This window comes from Moesziomyces antarcticus, assembly GCF_000747765.1.
Source record: "Moesziomyces antarcticus DNA, scaffold: scaffold_v10012, strain JCM 10317, whole genome shotgun sequence".
Lineage (NCBI taxonomy): Eukaryota > Fungi > Basidiomycota > Ustilaginomycetes > Ustilaginales > Ustilaginaceae > Moesziomyces > Moesziomyces antarcticus.
In genome coordinates this window covers 50,042-64,308 of record NW_014638998.1, presented here as the reverse complement: position 1 = coordinate 64,308, position 14,267 = coordinate 50,042, and the positions used below count along the sequence as shown (strand labels likewise).

At 61.9% G+C, this 14,267-nt stretch overlaps 4 protein-coding genes across 4 annotated transcripts; 2 read left to right on the top strand and 2 right to left on the bottom strand.

Annotated features, from left to right (window-relative positions):
• Nucleotides 1–42: 42 nt before the first annotated feature.
• On the bottom strand, nt 43–2,800 carry PAN0_012c4420 (ribonucleotide reductase alpha subunit; the record flags this gene model as incomplete). The annotated part of the gene is made up of 2 exons (XM_014799957.1): nt 43–2,693; nt 2,779–2,800. 2 exons carry the CDS (start codon nt 2,798–2,800, stop codon nt 43–45), a joined length of 2,673 nt encoding a protein of 890 aa, XP_014655443.1.
• A 3,585-nt stretch (nt 2,801–6,385) lies between these two features.
• On the top strand, nt 6,386–10,321 carry PAN0_012d4419 (von willebrand ring finger domain-containing protein; the record flags this gene model as incomplete). The annotated part of the gene is made up of 1 exon (XM_014799956.1): nt 6,386–10,321. One exon carries the CDS (start codon nt 6,386–6,388, stop codon nt 10,319–10,321), a length of 3,936 nt encoding a protein of 1,311 aa, XP_014655442.1.
• An 861-nt stretch (nt 10,322–11,182) lies between these two features.
• On the top strand, nt 11,183–11,608 carry PAN0_012d4418 (uncharacterized protein; the record flags this gene model as incomplete). The annotated part of the gene is made up of 1 exon (XM_014799955.1): nt 11,183–11,608. The coding sequence occupies one exon, from the start codon at nt 11,183–11,185 to the stop codon at nt 11,606–11,608; it is 426 nt and encodes a 141-aa protein (XP_014655441.1).
• A 355-nt stretch (nt 11,609–11,963) lies between these two features.
• PAN0_012c4417 (WD40 repeat-like protein) lies at nt 11,964–13,106 on the bottom strand (the record flags this gene model as incomplete). Its single annotated transcript, XM_014799954.1, has 2 exons — nt 11,964–13,007; nt 13,104–13,106. 2 exons carry the CDS (start codon nt 13,104–13,106, stop codon nt 11,964–11,966), a joined length of 1,047 nt encoding a protein of 348 aa, XP_014655440.1.
• Nucleotides 13,107–14,267: the final 1,161 nt, after the last annotated feature.

Genomic DNA, 14,267 nt, shown 5'->3' with positions numbered 1-14,267 from the left:
ACGAACGATAGCAATGGAGATGGTGTGATACACGGAAGACGTTTAGCCAGAGCACATGAGGCAAGCTTCCTTATTCTCAATGGAGCAGAGGAGTTGATCCGCCTCGAGCTGGCGAAGCTTTTGCCTCTCGAGGGCTGCGGCGAAGCCAGGGTCCACGTCGCCGTTGGCGGTCGACTCGAGCTGCTCGGTCTTCTGCTTCTCGACCTCTGCGACAGCCTTGGCGTCCTGGATGGCCTTGACCTCTTCGGCCGACCTGATACCAGGTCCGTCCTTGGTCACAGTGCCGTCGATGCCGAGCTTGCCTACGCCCGACGTAAGCTCCTCGACACTCGGTGCGACCACCTTGGCAACAGCCACGGGCTCGACAGCCGCCACGGGCGCGTCCTCGATCTTCTTGACCGTGGCGCCAGTGCGCTTGGCAGCAGCCTTGGCCTCGTTGACCTCGGCGACGGAGAGCGTAAACTGGATGGCGTTGGAGGCGGGCTTGGTGCGCAGGTAGTAGGTACCGGTCTTGAGCCCCTTCTTCCAGCCGTAAAAGTGCATCGAGGTGAGCTGGCCGAACGTCGGCGCCGAGAGGTGGATGTTGAGCGACTGCGACTGGCAGATGAACGCGCCGCGGTCGGCGGCCATGTCGATGATCGCCTTCTGGCTGATCTCCCACACGGTCTTGTAGAGCTTCTTGATGCGGTCGGGGATGCCGGGCACGTTCTGGATCGAGCCGCCGTGCGCGATGATGCGGTTCTTCATCGTGTCGTTCCACAGGCCCTGCTCGACGAGCTCGCGCAGCAGCCACGGGTTGACCACCTGGAACTCGCCGGCGAGCACGCGGCGCGAGTAGATGTTGGACGTGTACGGCTCGAAGCACTCGTTGAATCCGAGGATCTGCGAGGTGGAGGCCGTAGGCATGGGTGCGAGGAGCAGCGAGTTGCGCAGGCCGTGCTGAGCGATCTTGGCCTTGAGCTCGGCCCAGTCCCAGAGGTCCGAGGGGGTGACGCCCCACATGTCGTACTGGAGCTCGCCCTGGGAGGCGGGTGAGCCGGCGTAGGTCTCGTAGGTGCCGTGCTGCTGCGCCAGCTCGCACGAGCGCTCGAGCGCGGCGTGGTAGATGGTCTCGAAGATCTGCACGTTGAGCTTGCGCGCCTCGGGCGACTCGAAGGCGTAGCCCATGATCATGAAGGCGTCGGCAAGGCCCTGCACACCGATGCCAATGGGGCGGTGGCGCATGTTGGAGCGGCGTGCCTCCTCGACGGGGTAGTAGTTGATGTCGATGATCTTGTTGAGGTTCTTGCAGATGGCCTTGGCGACCGAGTGGAGACGCTTAAAGTCGTAAGTCTTGGACACGGGGTCGATGAAGGTGGGCAGAGCGATGGAAGCGAGGTTGCAGACGGCGACCTCGTCGGGCGAGCTGTACTCGATGATCTCTGTGCAGAGGTTGGAGCACTTGATGGTGCCGAGGTTCTTCTGGTTGCTCTTGCGGTTGGCGGCGTCCTTGTAGAGGATGAAGGGGTTGCCGGTCTCGGTCTGCGACTCGAGGATGGCGTACCAGAGCTTCTGCGCCTTGACGGTGCGCTTGGAGCGGCCCTCTGCCTCGTAGCGCTCGTAGAGGCGCTCAAACTCGTCGCCGTAGCAGTCTGCGAGGCCGGGACATTCGTTGGGGCACATGAGCGACCAGTCGCCGTTCTGCTCGACGCGCTTCATGAAGAGGTCGGGCACCCAGAGCGCGTAGAAGAGCTCGCGGGCACGCACCTCCTCCTTGCCGTGGTTCTTGCGCAGGTCGAGGAACTCAAAGACGTCCGAGTGCCAGGGCTCAATGTAGATGGCAAAGGCGCCGGGACGCTTGTTGCCGCCCTGGTCGACGTAGCGTGCGGTGTTGTTGAAGACACGGAGCATGGGGACGATGCCGTTGCTGACGCCGTTGGTGCCGGCAATGTAGGAGCCGGTGCCGCGGATGCAGTGGATGTTGAGACCGATGCCGCCCGCGGTCTTGGAGATCATGGCGCACGTCTTGAGCGTGTCGTAGATGCCGTCGATGGAGTCGTCCTTCATGGTGACGAGGAAGCACGACGAGAGCTGCGGGTGCGGGGTGCCTGCGTTGAAGAGGGTGGGGGAAGCGTGGGTAAAGTACTTTTGCGACATGAGGTTGTAGGTCTCGATGGCGCTCTCGATGTCCTCGCCGTGGATGCCGACGGCGACGCGCATGAGCATGTGCTGGGGGCGCTCTGCGACCTTGCCGTTGATGCGGAGGAGGTAGGAGCGCTCGAGCGTCTTGAAGCCGAAGAAGTTGTAGTGGAAGTCGCGCTCGTAGATGATGGCCGAGTCGAGCTGGTCCTTGTGCGCCATGACGACCTTGTAGGTTGCGTCCGAGATCATGGGGCTGTGCCTGCCGTTCTTGGGGTTGATGTAGTCGTAGAGCGCCTGGACGACCTGGCTGAAGTTCTTGCTGGTCTCCTTGTGGAGGTTGCTGATGGCGATGCGCGCAGCGAGGACGGCGTAGTCGGGGTGGGTGGTGGTCTTGTAGGCGGCGGTCTCTGCGGCGAGGTTGTCGAGTTCGACGGTGGTGACGCCCTCGTAGATGCCGTCGATGACCTTGCGGGTGATCTCGATGGGGTCGACATAGTTCTGGTCGAGGCCGTAGCAGAGCTTGGAGATGCGGGCGGTGACCTTGTCGAACTTGACCACCTCCTTGCGACCGTCTGTGGGAAGAACACGTAGCGCGACGCCAAGTCAGCATGATGTTTGGGGAAAGCAACGATGCGCTAAAGGGAGCAGGAGACTTACCTCGCTTGTACACGTAGATCATTGTTGTGATGTGTGCCGCAGACAGCTATGCGGGAGCGGGCTGACCGGGAGAATGGGGTTGCACCAACGCGTGGGTTTGGTGGTGGCGAAAGCGACGCGCTTTGGTAGCTCCGAGGGCAGCAAAGGCTGGAAGCGAGCGCTAGATGAGAACAGAGAAGTTCCCAAGGGGGGTATAGAGGTCCAAGATGGAAGAGGAAGGGAAGGTGTCGAGGGGAGAGGAGGGCGACGATGGAGGAAGAAGGAGAAGCGAGTCGCGACGACGCGGTGGAGCAATATATGTCCGGGCGCCGGTGTGCTGAGGCAAATTTTGCGGGCTGTTGTGTAGTGTTGCTCTGCTGCGCGTCGTTGGTGCTGTGGGCTCTGGCGAAGGAGGAGTTGACTGAGCCGTCGATGCGCTTTGCCCGCGCTCATTTACACCAACTCCACGTCGCGCTCTCTGGCGTTGTTGCAGACGCGCTCGGCTCGCGGTGGCTCAGCTGTAGCTGAAAAGCTGCGCTGATTTGGCTCTCGACGCGACTTTGCCAAAACCTCGGTGAGAAGAGAGCGAGCGGGGGTGTGACTGTCGAGTGGAATTCGATTCTGCCGCTCTGAACCCGAGCTGTGATTTCATAAAGCGCGACGAGAAGCGCGCGAAGACTGCAAAACGCGTGCCAGGGGGCGCGCAGCACGCGTTGCGTGTAAAGTGCAGTCAACCACCGGAGTTTAGAGACGGCGCGGTGTGTGGACAGAGACCAACACACGCTGCAATAGCTAAGCCCGCCTCGGCCTCGATCGCCGGGTCGCGTCCGTCGACCACTGTACGCGCTTGCTGGCAAGATCAGAGAGAGCGCGCGTGTCTGCTTCCCCGCGCCGCATGTGCACTCGGCGCGGCTTACGATCTCGGGGTTTCCACAGCTCCGTGAACCAGGCGCGTACAAAGGGAAGCCGCGTCGATCGCTCCGGACGCCAGCTCCACAGGGCTTGCCATGCGAAGGTCCGGTTATGCAGACGTCATCGTTGGTCAAACTACAATCGCGTCGGCGGGTTTGCCGTGCCGCATCACGCGACAATCGACTTACGTTTGATTGTAGTCGGACGAGCACATTGTAGCGAGCGACGATCTGCCGATCTAGTTGCAGAGGCTTGCCCTATCGGGTCTGGCATCGGCAAACACGCTGCTGTGCCCGTCCTTTGGGCGGCAAGATGCAGCGCTGCACGCAGTCAGATCCAGATCGGCGAGCCGAACGGTTCCTCCGGAGTCAGTTCCGATGGCTTGGCCAGCCAATGCGATGTCGCAGCAACGGTGGGCGGCCTCTCGTGCGGAACGATGTGCGGAAAGAGGTCAAGCAAAAGTTGGCGCTGCGCTGACGATGACAGGCATGCTCGACTCGGCGACCAAAAAGAGAGTTAAGCGAGAGCTCGTGTTCCACAGCTGAAGCGGTAAAGCGTCGGCCCCTTGCATGGCGCTTCAACTCTACGCTGCACTGCCTGATGAAGCGTCTCATTCGCCTCGCCGTCGCGCTATCCACGCCAAAGGTACGCGCCGGTCCGAGTCCGAAAGCCACAAGACTCTTTGTGGTCTCGACATCGTCCTTGCTGTGGCAAAGGAGCGAATCCGATGGGACCGGCTGAATATCAAAGCAGTCGGATCTGCCGACGATTTTTCTTGGTCGTGCATTTGCGTGCGCGCATACAGCCGACTGGGCAAGGCCAGAGTCGAAGAAGCGGCTCAACCGACTCGGATACTCGATGCGAAGCTCGGTTGGGCTCGCGGCATGTGATTTTTGCTCGCAAGCGCCCAGCCCAGCCAAAAAGGATCGCCGCTTTGAGTGGGCTGCAAGCTTGCCAGGGGGCGATTCCGGTTCCGAGTCGCTTTGCATCGGCCCACCATGGTGCGCTTCATAGGCCACACGCAAACGTACAAAGGCGCATACATTCTGTTCTCGATTGAAAGACTGGGAAAAGCGGTACCTGTGCGGGAAGAGGCCAGAGTGGGTGAGATTGGTGGTTCGCGTGGCTCTGCATCTTGGACGCCTGCCGGTTTGGTCGGGTCGAGGACTGTCAAAGGCTGTCGGACTCCCAGCTCGGGCTCAACAAGGTCGCGCCGTCGCGCCGCGATGCAGCAATTTGATCAGCCGCTTCCAAGTCCGCCGCGTTTTTTTTTTGCTCTTTCCGCCTTCTGTCGGATGAGCAGACGTGGCTTCCATGCGAAGCTGCCGTGGTGCGCAATGTTGAACTTTTCGGCCTTGGCTCGCTCCCATGGAGGAAGAGCGGCCGCAGTGGTTGCATCGCAAGACAGCGGATCGGAAGACCACCGAATGGCTGCCTGGGATATCTCGACAGCCACGATGGCCGCGTTGATCCAACGCGCTCCCCGCCACCTGCGCTGCCACCTCCTTCGCTGCCGCCACACGGGCGCCCATCACACTCGGGCCTCCACGCCACGCAGCAACCAACACGGCCTCATCGTCTCCTTCCGCAACCAAGCGCGTGAGTCGGAGCTTCCGATATGGCGCGGTTGCCAGGCGCAAGCTCAAGCATTGACGTCGGGGCCTTGGTTCCCATGATTGGATCAAGCGCAACCCAAAAAATCATGCATCCACTCCATGCAGGTGCGGCAGCCCTCTTGACCCCCGCACCGCGCCTCACCACACCACCAAGAAGAAAAAAAAAACAGAAAAAAAAAAAAAGAGCCGCCCCTCGTGAGTTAAAGTGCTGACCTGCATGTCGGATTCAACCGATTGGCATCTGGACGGCCAACCGGCGCCGTCACTCTCCCAGCGCCGTCCAGCGCCGTCCGTCGTCAAACCCCCGTCGGCTCGTCCGTTGACGCGAGACCAACTCTTGAGCAGAACAGAGCAGAGCGGAACACACTGCTCATGCCGTTCGAATCTCTGAGATCTGGAAGACGGGCATGCATGCACCGCACCGCACCGCATCGCAACGCGCCGCTCGCGGCTCCTTTGACCCTGAGCCTCGCCTCCTCGGCGCATCCCCCCTTTGGCAAACCCTTTGACCCCCTTTGACCGCCTTCTTGCTCACTCTTGCTAGGCATCAAACGGGCATCCGACTCAGCTCGCAGCTTGGCTTCGCTCCTCCATCTCTATCGCCTCGGTCGCCACCAAGCCATCCCGCACCCACTACCGCTGGCGCGTCTGCGAATTCGATTGCACGCAGCCTTCATCTCGCCATTCGCACACGCAAACACGGCAAACCCGTCCCGCAACAGGCTTTCATTATTCTGCACGAGCGCTGTCATTGTCCCGTACTAGCGGTATCATTTCGAGCAGCGCGCATATCCGCCACGACTCTCGAATACCTAGCCACCGGCTATTTACGCTCAAGCACACACGGCTATAGACCGAGCGCGAACCGAGCGCGCATCGCCACAGCCTAGCTTGCTTTCAGCAGCGCTTGGATCGCCCTACACGCAGGTTCCAAACACTTGCCTCGGCCGTCTACAAGCTCGCCTCTCAACTCCTCGTCCCAGCAAACTACAAGACCCGGCCAAGCGCACTGCTCGAGATACCGAACTTGCCCCTCCTTCTCCCCCTCTCCCTCTCGCTTCCCACCCCTCGTATCCTCCCTTCATAGCACTTCCGCCGCCATGGGTCTCTTTGACGTCGGATCCCTCAGGTCCAAGAAGTTTTCTGCTACAAGGGAGGCTTCTACAAGCGATTCTCAATTCCTGCAGCGTCAAAACGACCAGAGGCTCGCTGCCGATCTCGGACTCTACTCAAACTCGCGGCAAGCTGCTTCCACCCGATCGCTTTCCGCCCAGCATCCCGCTGCCCACCATGCCGCTCCAGCTGGGCTTCACACAAAGCGCAGCGCCTCCGGCATGTCCTCCACAGACGCACTCAGGCAGTCCAAGCTCGAACGCATGATGGGCGCCGGAGTGCCCCAGATCCAAGTCGTCAGCCGCAATGATCGTCGAGCGCCTTCGGCTCAGATCCACTCGATCTCTGCATCGGTCGATTCGCATCACCATCGCTCGCAGCCCTCGCAGCATACCATTCGTGGCCCCGCAATCTCCAGGACCAAGTCAATCTCCGAGGCGAGCGATGCCCACTCGAGCTTCTCGCGCTCCTTCTCCACCGACATCTCCAACTCCATGTCCGGCGCTTCCACAACCTTCACAGAGATGGTCGAAGTCGACTGCCCTGTCTGTCTCGAGCCGCTCTCTCACCGCCTCGCAGGAGAAAAGCCGCACGTCGTCCCCACTTGCGGACACGCGCTCCACAACGCCTGCTTCACTGCAATCTACGGCTCTCCCGAGGCGCTCCTCGCAGCACAGAACTCGGCGAGCCGCCTTCGCCCCGCAGGCTCCGCCTCCAGGCACAGCGTAGGCCCGCCCGGCATGTGTGGTGTCTGCCGCAAGCCCATCGCACTCGGCGAAGGAAACACCTCCAAGTCGCACAAGCTCGCCGGCATCAATGGCCTCGCAGCCGCAGCGCCGGCGCACGATGCCGACGTCGCATTCGCCGACGCCGACACACCCTCGCGCGCCCACCACGACGACCCGCTCGACCCGCCCTCCTCCACCAAACATCGTCACGTCATGAGCTCTTCGGCCTCCTTCTCGTCCACCTCGTCCAACACGCACACCCTGCCCACCGTGCGCGCCAGACCCGAATTCCCCACCATCTACTGCAAGCCCAACGGCAAGCAGCCAGCCAAGCTCAACGTCGTCTCCGTCCTTTCCATCGAGGTCCCCAGCCGCCGCTCGCCCAACGACCCGCGCGACCACGCGCTCGACACCATCTCGGACGAGTACGCAGAGGACAGCCTCAGCAACGGCGCGCGCGACGACGACGACGACAACTCCGACGACCTCAAACGCAGCGGAAACGGCTGGCCAGCCTCGGCCAATGACGCTGCCTCCGACGACCGCAGCCGCAGCCGCAGCCCCATGCCCGATGCCCGTGTCGGATTCACCGAGCAAGGCGACAAGCACAATGTCATGGCACGTGTCGAGTCGCCCAACGACCAGGGCTTCTCCTTTGGCGCTACCCCCGCCGGTCTGCCAGCCCTGGATCCCACACGCGCCATTCTCGATGACCTGCAGCAGCGCGTCGCCGACTGGAAGGGCCACTCGATCGAGCACTTTGGCCCGCTCGTTCTGCACGACCTGCTCAACATCCGCCAGGACTCGGTCGTGCGCGAGTTCCACGTCTATCTCTTCCAGGAAGCGCTCCTCTGCGTCACCGAAGAGAAGCGCAAGGGCCTCGGTCGATTCATCTCCAACCCAACCACCAACGGCGCCGCCGCCAACGACTCGGATCTCGGCAAGCCCGCGCTCAAGCTCAAGGGTCGCATCTACCTTCGCCACATTCGCCGCGTGCTCGACTCGTCGGTCGCAGCAGAGCACACCTTGAGCATCACCATGGACGACGAGAACCTCGACCAATTCGTTCTCTGCTTCCGCGACACCGGCACCATGTCCGTCTGGCGATCCAGGTTGCAGGAGCTCATCGAGCCTGCCGACGCCTCCGCCTCTGCATCGCCCGCTGTTCCCATCGCAGAGCCAGCTGTGGCTGATGCGACCCAAGCTCAGGGCATGCCGTCTGCCCAGGTCGACGAGGCCGCCAAGCCGGCTCATGCGCCCGGCGAGGCTGGTGCCGGCCTTGGCCTGAGCCCGCATCGCAACGGCGGCTTCCAGGCCGTGACAAGCGGCTCGGCATCCGTGCTGAGCGGCAAGTCTGGGTCGCAGCAAGGGGCGGCGGCCAACGCGCAGTCGCGAAACAGCCGCCGACTGTCCAATGTCTCGTCAAGCCAGCATAGCCAGCACGGCAACGGCGCCGCAGCCGCACGACGCATCTCGGCCTCGAGCGATGCCATCCCGTCGTACCAGCAGTGGTCGAGCTCGGGCGGACTGGACCCACGTCTGCCGCCGCCAAGCATGCTGCCTCACACGCCGATCGACCTGGTGCTCATGATCTCGGTGCCGTCGGTGCTGCCAGAGCACGTCAGCGGCTCGATCAGCTCGTCGGCGGCGCTCAAGCTGCGCCTCATCCGCTCGTCGCTCGACTTTGTCATCCACAGCCTCGGCCCCAACGACCGCATCTCGCTCGTCGCCTTCACCGTGGGCATCGAGGGCGAGGTGAAGCGCACGGGCCTGCTCAATCCGCACCGCGAGCCGAGTCGACTGCTGCTCGAGGAGTTTGTGCAGAACATCGGGCGGCCGTGGGAGACGCAGGACGCCGATCCGTTCCGCGTGGATCTGAGCCAGCTCGGCGGCTCGAGCGAGCGCATCGACTCGGTGACGGCGGTCAACGTCGGCCTGGACGTGGTGCTGGGTCGCAAGGCCAAGAATGCGGTGACGAGCATGATGCTCGTCAACGACACCTCGGATGGACCCAAGCGCAACCAGATGGACCTGGTCATGGCGCGCGCCGAGGCGGCCAACGTGGCCATTCACTGCTTTGGCTACGGCAAGACGCACGACCCTTCGTCGCTGTGGCTCATCTCGAACCACACGCGCGGCTCGTACACGTTTGTGCGCGAGTGGTACCAGCTGCGCGAGTGCCTGGCGGGCTGCCTCGGCTCCACCATGTCGGTGGCGCTCACCGAGGTCAAGGTGCACATTGGCGTGCCGCACGACAACTGCTTCCGCATCCGCAAGATCGCCGGCCTGCCCGGCGCCATCATCTCGTCGAGCGGCAAGGACGTGGACGTGGACATTGGCGAGCTCAAGTTTGGCGAGGCCAAGGATCTGCTGGTGGAGCTCGAGCTGGACGTGGCGAGTCTGCTGCCGACGCTGCTCCAGCAGCGTCGCGAGAGCAAGAGCATGGCGCTGGGGCCGATCGAGCAGGGCAGTGCGACGGACGACTTTATGCAGCGCATGGGCATCCAGGATCTGAGCCTGGCAGACTCGGACGGCGCCGAGGGCTTCCTCGAGCAGATGGTCGAGGAGATCGGCGTGTTTGAGGCCGACCTCAGCTTCAAGGATCCGGCGACGGGCATGACCACCTCGCGGCTCGCCAATCCGGGCATCCTCACGCTCGAGATCGACACGCACTCGCCCGATCCGCTCACGAGCGGTCCGGCCGGGCTCGCGGCGATCGTAGCCGAGCCCACGGTGACGCGACGTCGGCTGGAGGTGCTGGTGAGCGAGATGATGACGCGGTCGCTGCTGCTCATCTCGCGCAAGAACTACGCCCAGGCGCTGCGGGTGATTACCGAGACGCGACGCATCATCGATACGGTGGTGCAGGCGCTCAACGGTCCGAATCAGGCGAAGCGTCGGTCGGTGGTGGTGCATCGCTCGAACCAGCGACGCGTGCGCGAGGCGGCCAACGCACGCACCATCGCCTCGCTGCTCGCCATGATGGGCGATCTGGACGTGCTGAGCGACGGGCTGGAGCACCAGCACCGCTCGAGCTTTGACCGCGACGGGCGCAACTTTGGCGCACAGCAGGCCATGATCCTGCGCAACCAGAAGGCGTGGACCGCGCGCACCGATACCGAGCACCTCTACTTCCGCGACGACAATGCGGCTGCCTTTACGGCGTGGTCGGCGTCGTTTGCGTCGATGCGCTAAAGGGCACACACACACGCACACACTCTTTGGATTCTTTTCCGGCTTCGCTCGGCTCGGGCTAGGCTCTGTCATGCAGACGCTCTTGGCGCCCATGGAAATTGACAGCTTTTCGAAGTGCAACACGGCGCGTGCGGTGCGTGCCAAGGTGGGAGGCCAAGCGATGCCCAGGCTGGCGGTACGCGCGATGTGACTCGCGTCTAGTGGCGGAAGGGCTCGAGGGTTGCTTGGCCTGCGGAGCCAAGAAATCTGGCGCCGAGAGAGAGAGAGAAAGGGTGCGGGCTGAGCTTTTGGGCGGAGGGATTAGTGAGCTTGCGGGCGGGATGGGCATGTGTGAAACGGGATGGACCCGTTTGGTGCGCAGCTGAGAGGCGGAGTTTGTTTCTGGCACAAGGGCAAGGGGGAGGGCTGGGATTGATTGGGTTGGAATGTGCCAAGAGAGAGAGGTCTCGATATTTTTGTGCCAAGAAGGACGGCTGCTGTTGGCGGAGTGGGTTGCCAAGAGGCTCGAGTTGGGTTGGGTTGCCAAGCCCTGTGCAACGCGCGCTGGATCGCCCGGGCCAGAAGCGTAGAAAAAAATGCCAAGAGATTTTCGCAGAGCCTTGGATCCTCCACTCACCGACTTGCAGGGCTCACTTGCAGAGCTGGGCTACCGAACTGCCAAGCCTTGCAAGCGCTGCAGCCGGGTAAAGGCAAATGTTGACAGCTTGATGGCACGGCACACTCCAGGGCTCATGCCGACACCTCAAAACCCTACGTTGAGAGCAAGCATATATACCGAGGGTGATTGTAGGTGGCTTCTCGTTGTCATCAAAGCCATTCCTACATCTCTTGACCAACTTGGAAAGGGGCTCGATTTCCATCATGCCTGTTCTGATGTCTCGCACGCACAAACCCGACTCTACTTCGGCCGCCACTGCCAGTAGCAGCAGCAGCAGCGCTACAAGCCTGCGGCCACGAAGTATCGCATCCACACGCAGCACACGCTCTTCGCACAAGGAAGCTGAGCTTCGAGCACGCTGGGAGATGGCCCAAGCGATTCAAAAACCCTGGCCACTGCATCTGCTCGAGAACGGCACCAAAACCAACCCTACCCCTCAACGAAGCGAAAAGAAACGTGCTTCCTTCTCCCCACCACCACCTGTGGCAGAGGAGACAAAGAAACGATCCTCCATCTCGGGCTCGTCAACAGCTTCGTTCGCAAACTGGATCCGAAAGAAACCTTCTCCACGCGAATCTTCGCCCGAATCCGCATCTACCTCCCCCTCAAGCTCTCCTAAACCCCTCTAATCGCTTCCCTTTGAATTCCACCTTGCATACCCCCCCGCATTATACCCACTCCAACATCGTAATGTCACCACAGCCCATCCTGAATACCGAACTTGCGTGTGCCACGAGCTGATGTGCATGCACCGCGCTGCTGCCCCCCCGCCTGCTCTGCTTCCGTTCCTGCCTCGCACAGCAAAGATGGGCAAGATCGGTGATTGAGAATCAAAAGGGGGATGGCTATTTTACAAAATTGTCAAGCACATGCTCGGCCGTAGGAGCCTGGGATGCTCCCTTTTTGGGGGGGATGGATGTGTGTGCGAGAAGCTGTGCAGATGCGATCGCGGCCGCCGACTGCTAGGCCCCTGGTGTATGACGTCTATTGGTCCTCGAGCGCCAGCTCCAGGTCGGCGCCGTAGAGCTTCGAGTTGAAGAAGCCGGGGTCGAACCAGTTGACACGCACGTAGCCGTCCTCACCGCCCGAGGCGTACGCGGTGCCGGCGGGGTGGATGGCGATGGTGTTGATGGGGCCAAAGTGACCGGGCAGACGCGCGCACTCCTCCTCGAACACCTTGTGCCAGAAGCGCGTCTCGAAGCGGCCCTGGCGCGCCGAGGTGGTGGTGACGTTCATGGCGTCCTGACCACCGCCGACGATGACGAACGGCTTGGTGGGGTGGATGGAAGCCGAGTTCAAGGGCGTCTCGGTGGCGTAGGTCTTGATGACCTGGAGCGTCTTGGAGTCGATGAGCTTGGCGGTCTTGTCCCTGGAGGAGGTGGCGAAGTATGTGCGGTCTGCGCTCATCTGGAGGTCCGAGATCATCTCGCCTGCGTGGGCGTCGGTGGAGTTTTCCTCGAGCTCGGCGTCGATGCCGCTCTCGGGCTCCTTGTCGTCGTGGTAGTAGAGCGCCACCTTGCCGTTCTCGTGGCCGGTGATGATGTACTGGTCGCACGGCGCAAACGCGGCGACGACGGCCTTGGGGCCCGAGAAGGTGATGGTGCGCGTGGGCTCGGCCGACTGCTGCGTCCAGGTGGCCGGATCGCGGTTGATGCGGAAGACGCGCAAGGCGCCGCGATGACCCATGCGCGCCTCGGTGACGACGAGCACCTGGGTGCAGTCCTCGGAGAAGGCGACGCGCTTGGCTGCGGTGGCGAATTCCCAGACGTAGAGGCACTTGCCCGTTGCGACCTCCCAGAGACGCATCTGGTTGTCGGCGGAGCCCGAGACGAGGAGGGTGGATGTGGAGTCTACGTCGACGGTCCATACGGTACCGTTGTGGCCCTCGTAGGTTCCGAGGCGCTCGCCATTGTGAGAGAACCAGGCGTTGATGATGGGGTCCTTTGCGACCGAGAAGAGCAGATCACCCTCGCGGTTGAACTTGATCTGGGTGAGCGAACGCTCGTGACCCGAGAGAAGGATTGGCCGCTGCAATGTCGAAAGGGAAGCACGAGTGTAGGGGGGTCAGTGGGGTCAGCGGCGAGCGGTGTGGGTGTGCGCTAGTCGTGTGGGAATGCTACGTACCATTGTTGCAAGATTGCGGTGGACGAAGATGGTGGATTGAAGATGGTCTTCGGCGACGTCTGCGAATCGACACCACCAGACGCGCAGCGCAACGCCAGCTGCCCAGCAAGGTGTCGAAAAGAATTCTCCACGGCAGTGCAGCCCAACCCAGCGAGACTCAGCACCGCACCGCACTGCGCTGGCCTGGCCTGGCCTAGGCCTGCACCTCGACGCGGTCCCATCAAGTCAAAAGTGCGAAACGGCCGAGCCGAAGCGCAATTCTTCGCGGTGCAGCAAAACGCTCTCTGTTAGGCTGGAGAGCCCAGTGAAAATTTGTATTCTCGACCCTCGTAGCCCGATTAGCAACGAGTTGAAGTGAGAATGCAGATTGGAAGTCCAGCGTTGAGCCAGGGGTGCCTTCGAGTGGTCCCTTTGACCATGGCCTATATGGATGGAGTGGCTGCCTATGCTAGCCATCTCGGCTTCTCCGGCTCTGCCGTGCTGCTTGCAGTGGGGGATTGCATGCGTCGGAAGCTTGCCGAATGGGTGGCAAGCCGGTCAGCTTTACGTCGCCGTTCATCGGTCTTGATCCGAGCATGAAGACGCGGCCCTGAGGGACAGCCTACGCGGTTGGCCATTCCTCAACAGCTCCTTGGTGCTGCGCAGCTGGGTCTAGGTCGTTGTGCTTGTCTTGATTCTGCTAATACAGTCCGGTCATCATGTTGCAGCTGCGGGGCTGTCTTGCGATATGTAAGTTTGTGGTTGGGGTGTGACCCGATTGCCCGATATTGCAGACATTCGCTCACGTGGAAGCGTGGAGTCTGTTTCGACGGCATCCACGGTTGAAGATGATTTCATTTTTTCAAGCTAGGCCTCCGCAGGCTGTATTTCCCAACAGAGAGAGGGAGACAAAGAGAGAGAGGGAGGTGAGTCTGAAAGCGGCGCTGGCCGACTGACTGCTGAGCCACGGAGGTGGACCTGCAAATCACCCAAAATTACACACGGATGCAGCTCAGCTGCGCTACCTCAGCTGCTGCCTCTCGCAATCGCCCGCAGCTACACTACGCCGCCTGCTGCCCGCCGCGCGCCCACACGCGCACGACTGCGTCCGCACAAAGGCTCGGCCCAACAGCTGTTCGCAGTGCAAGCGAGCAGAGGCGAGGCCAGACCAAAACGGCCGTGGAG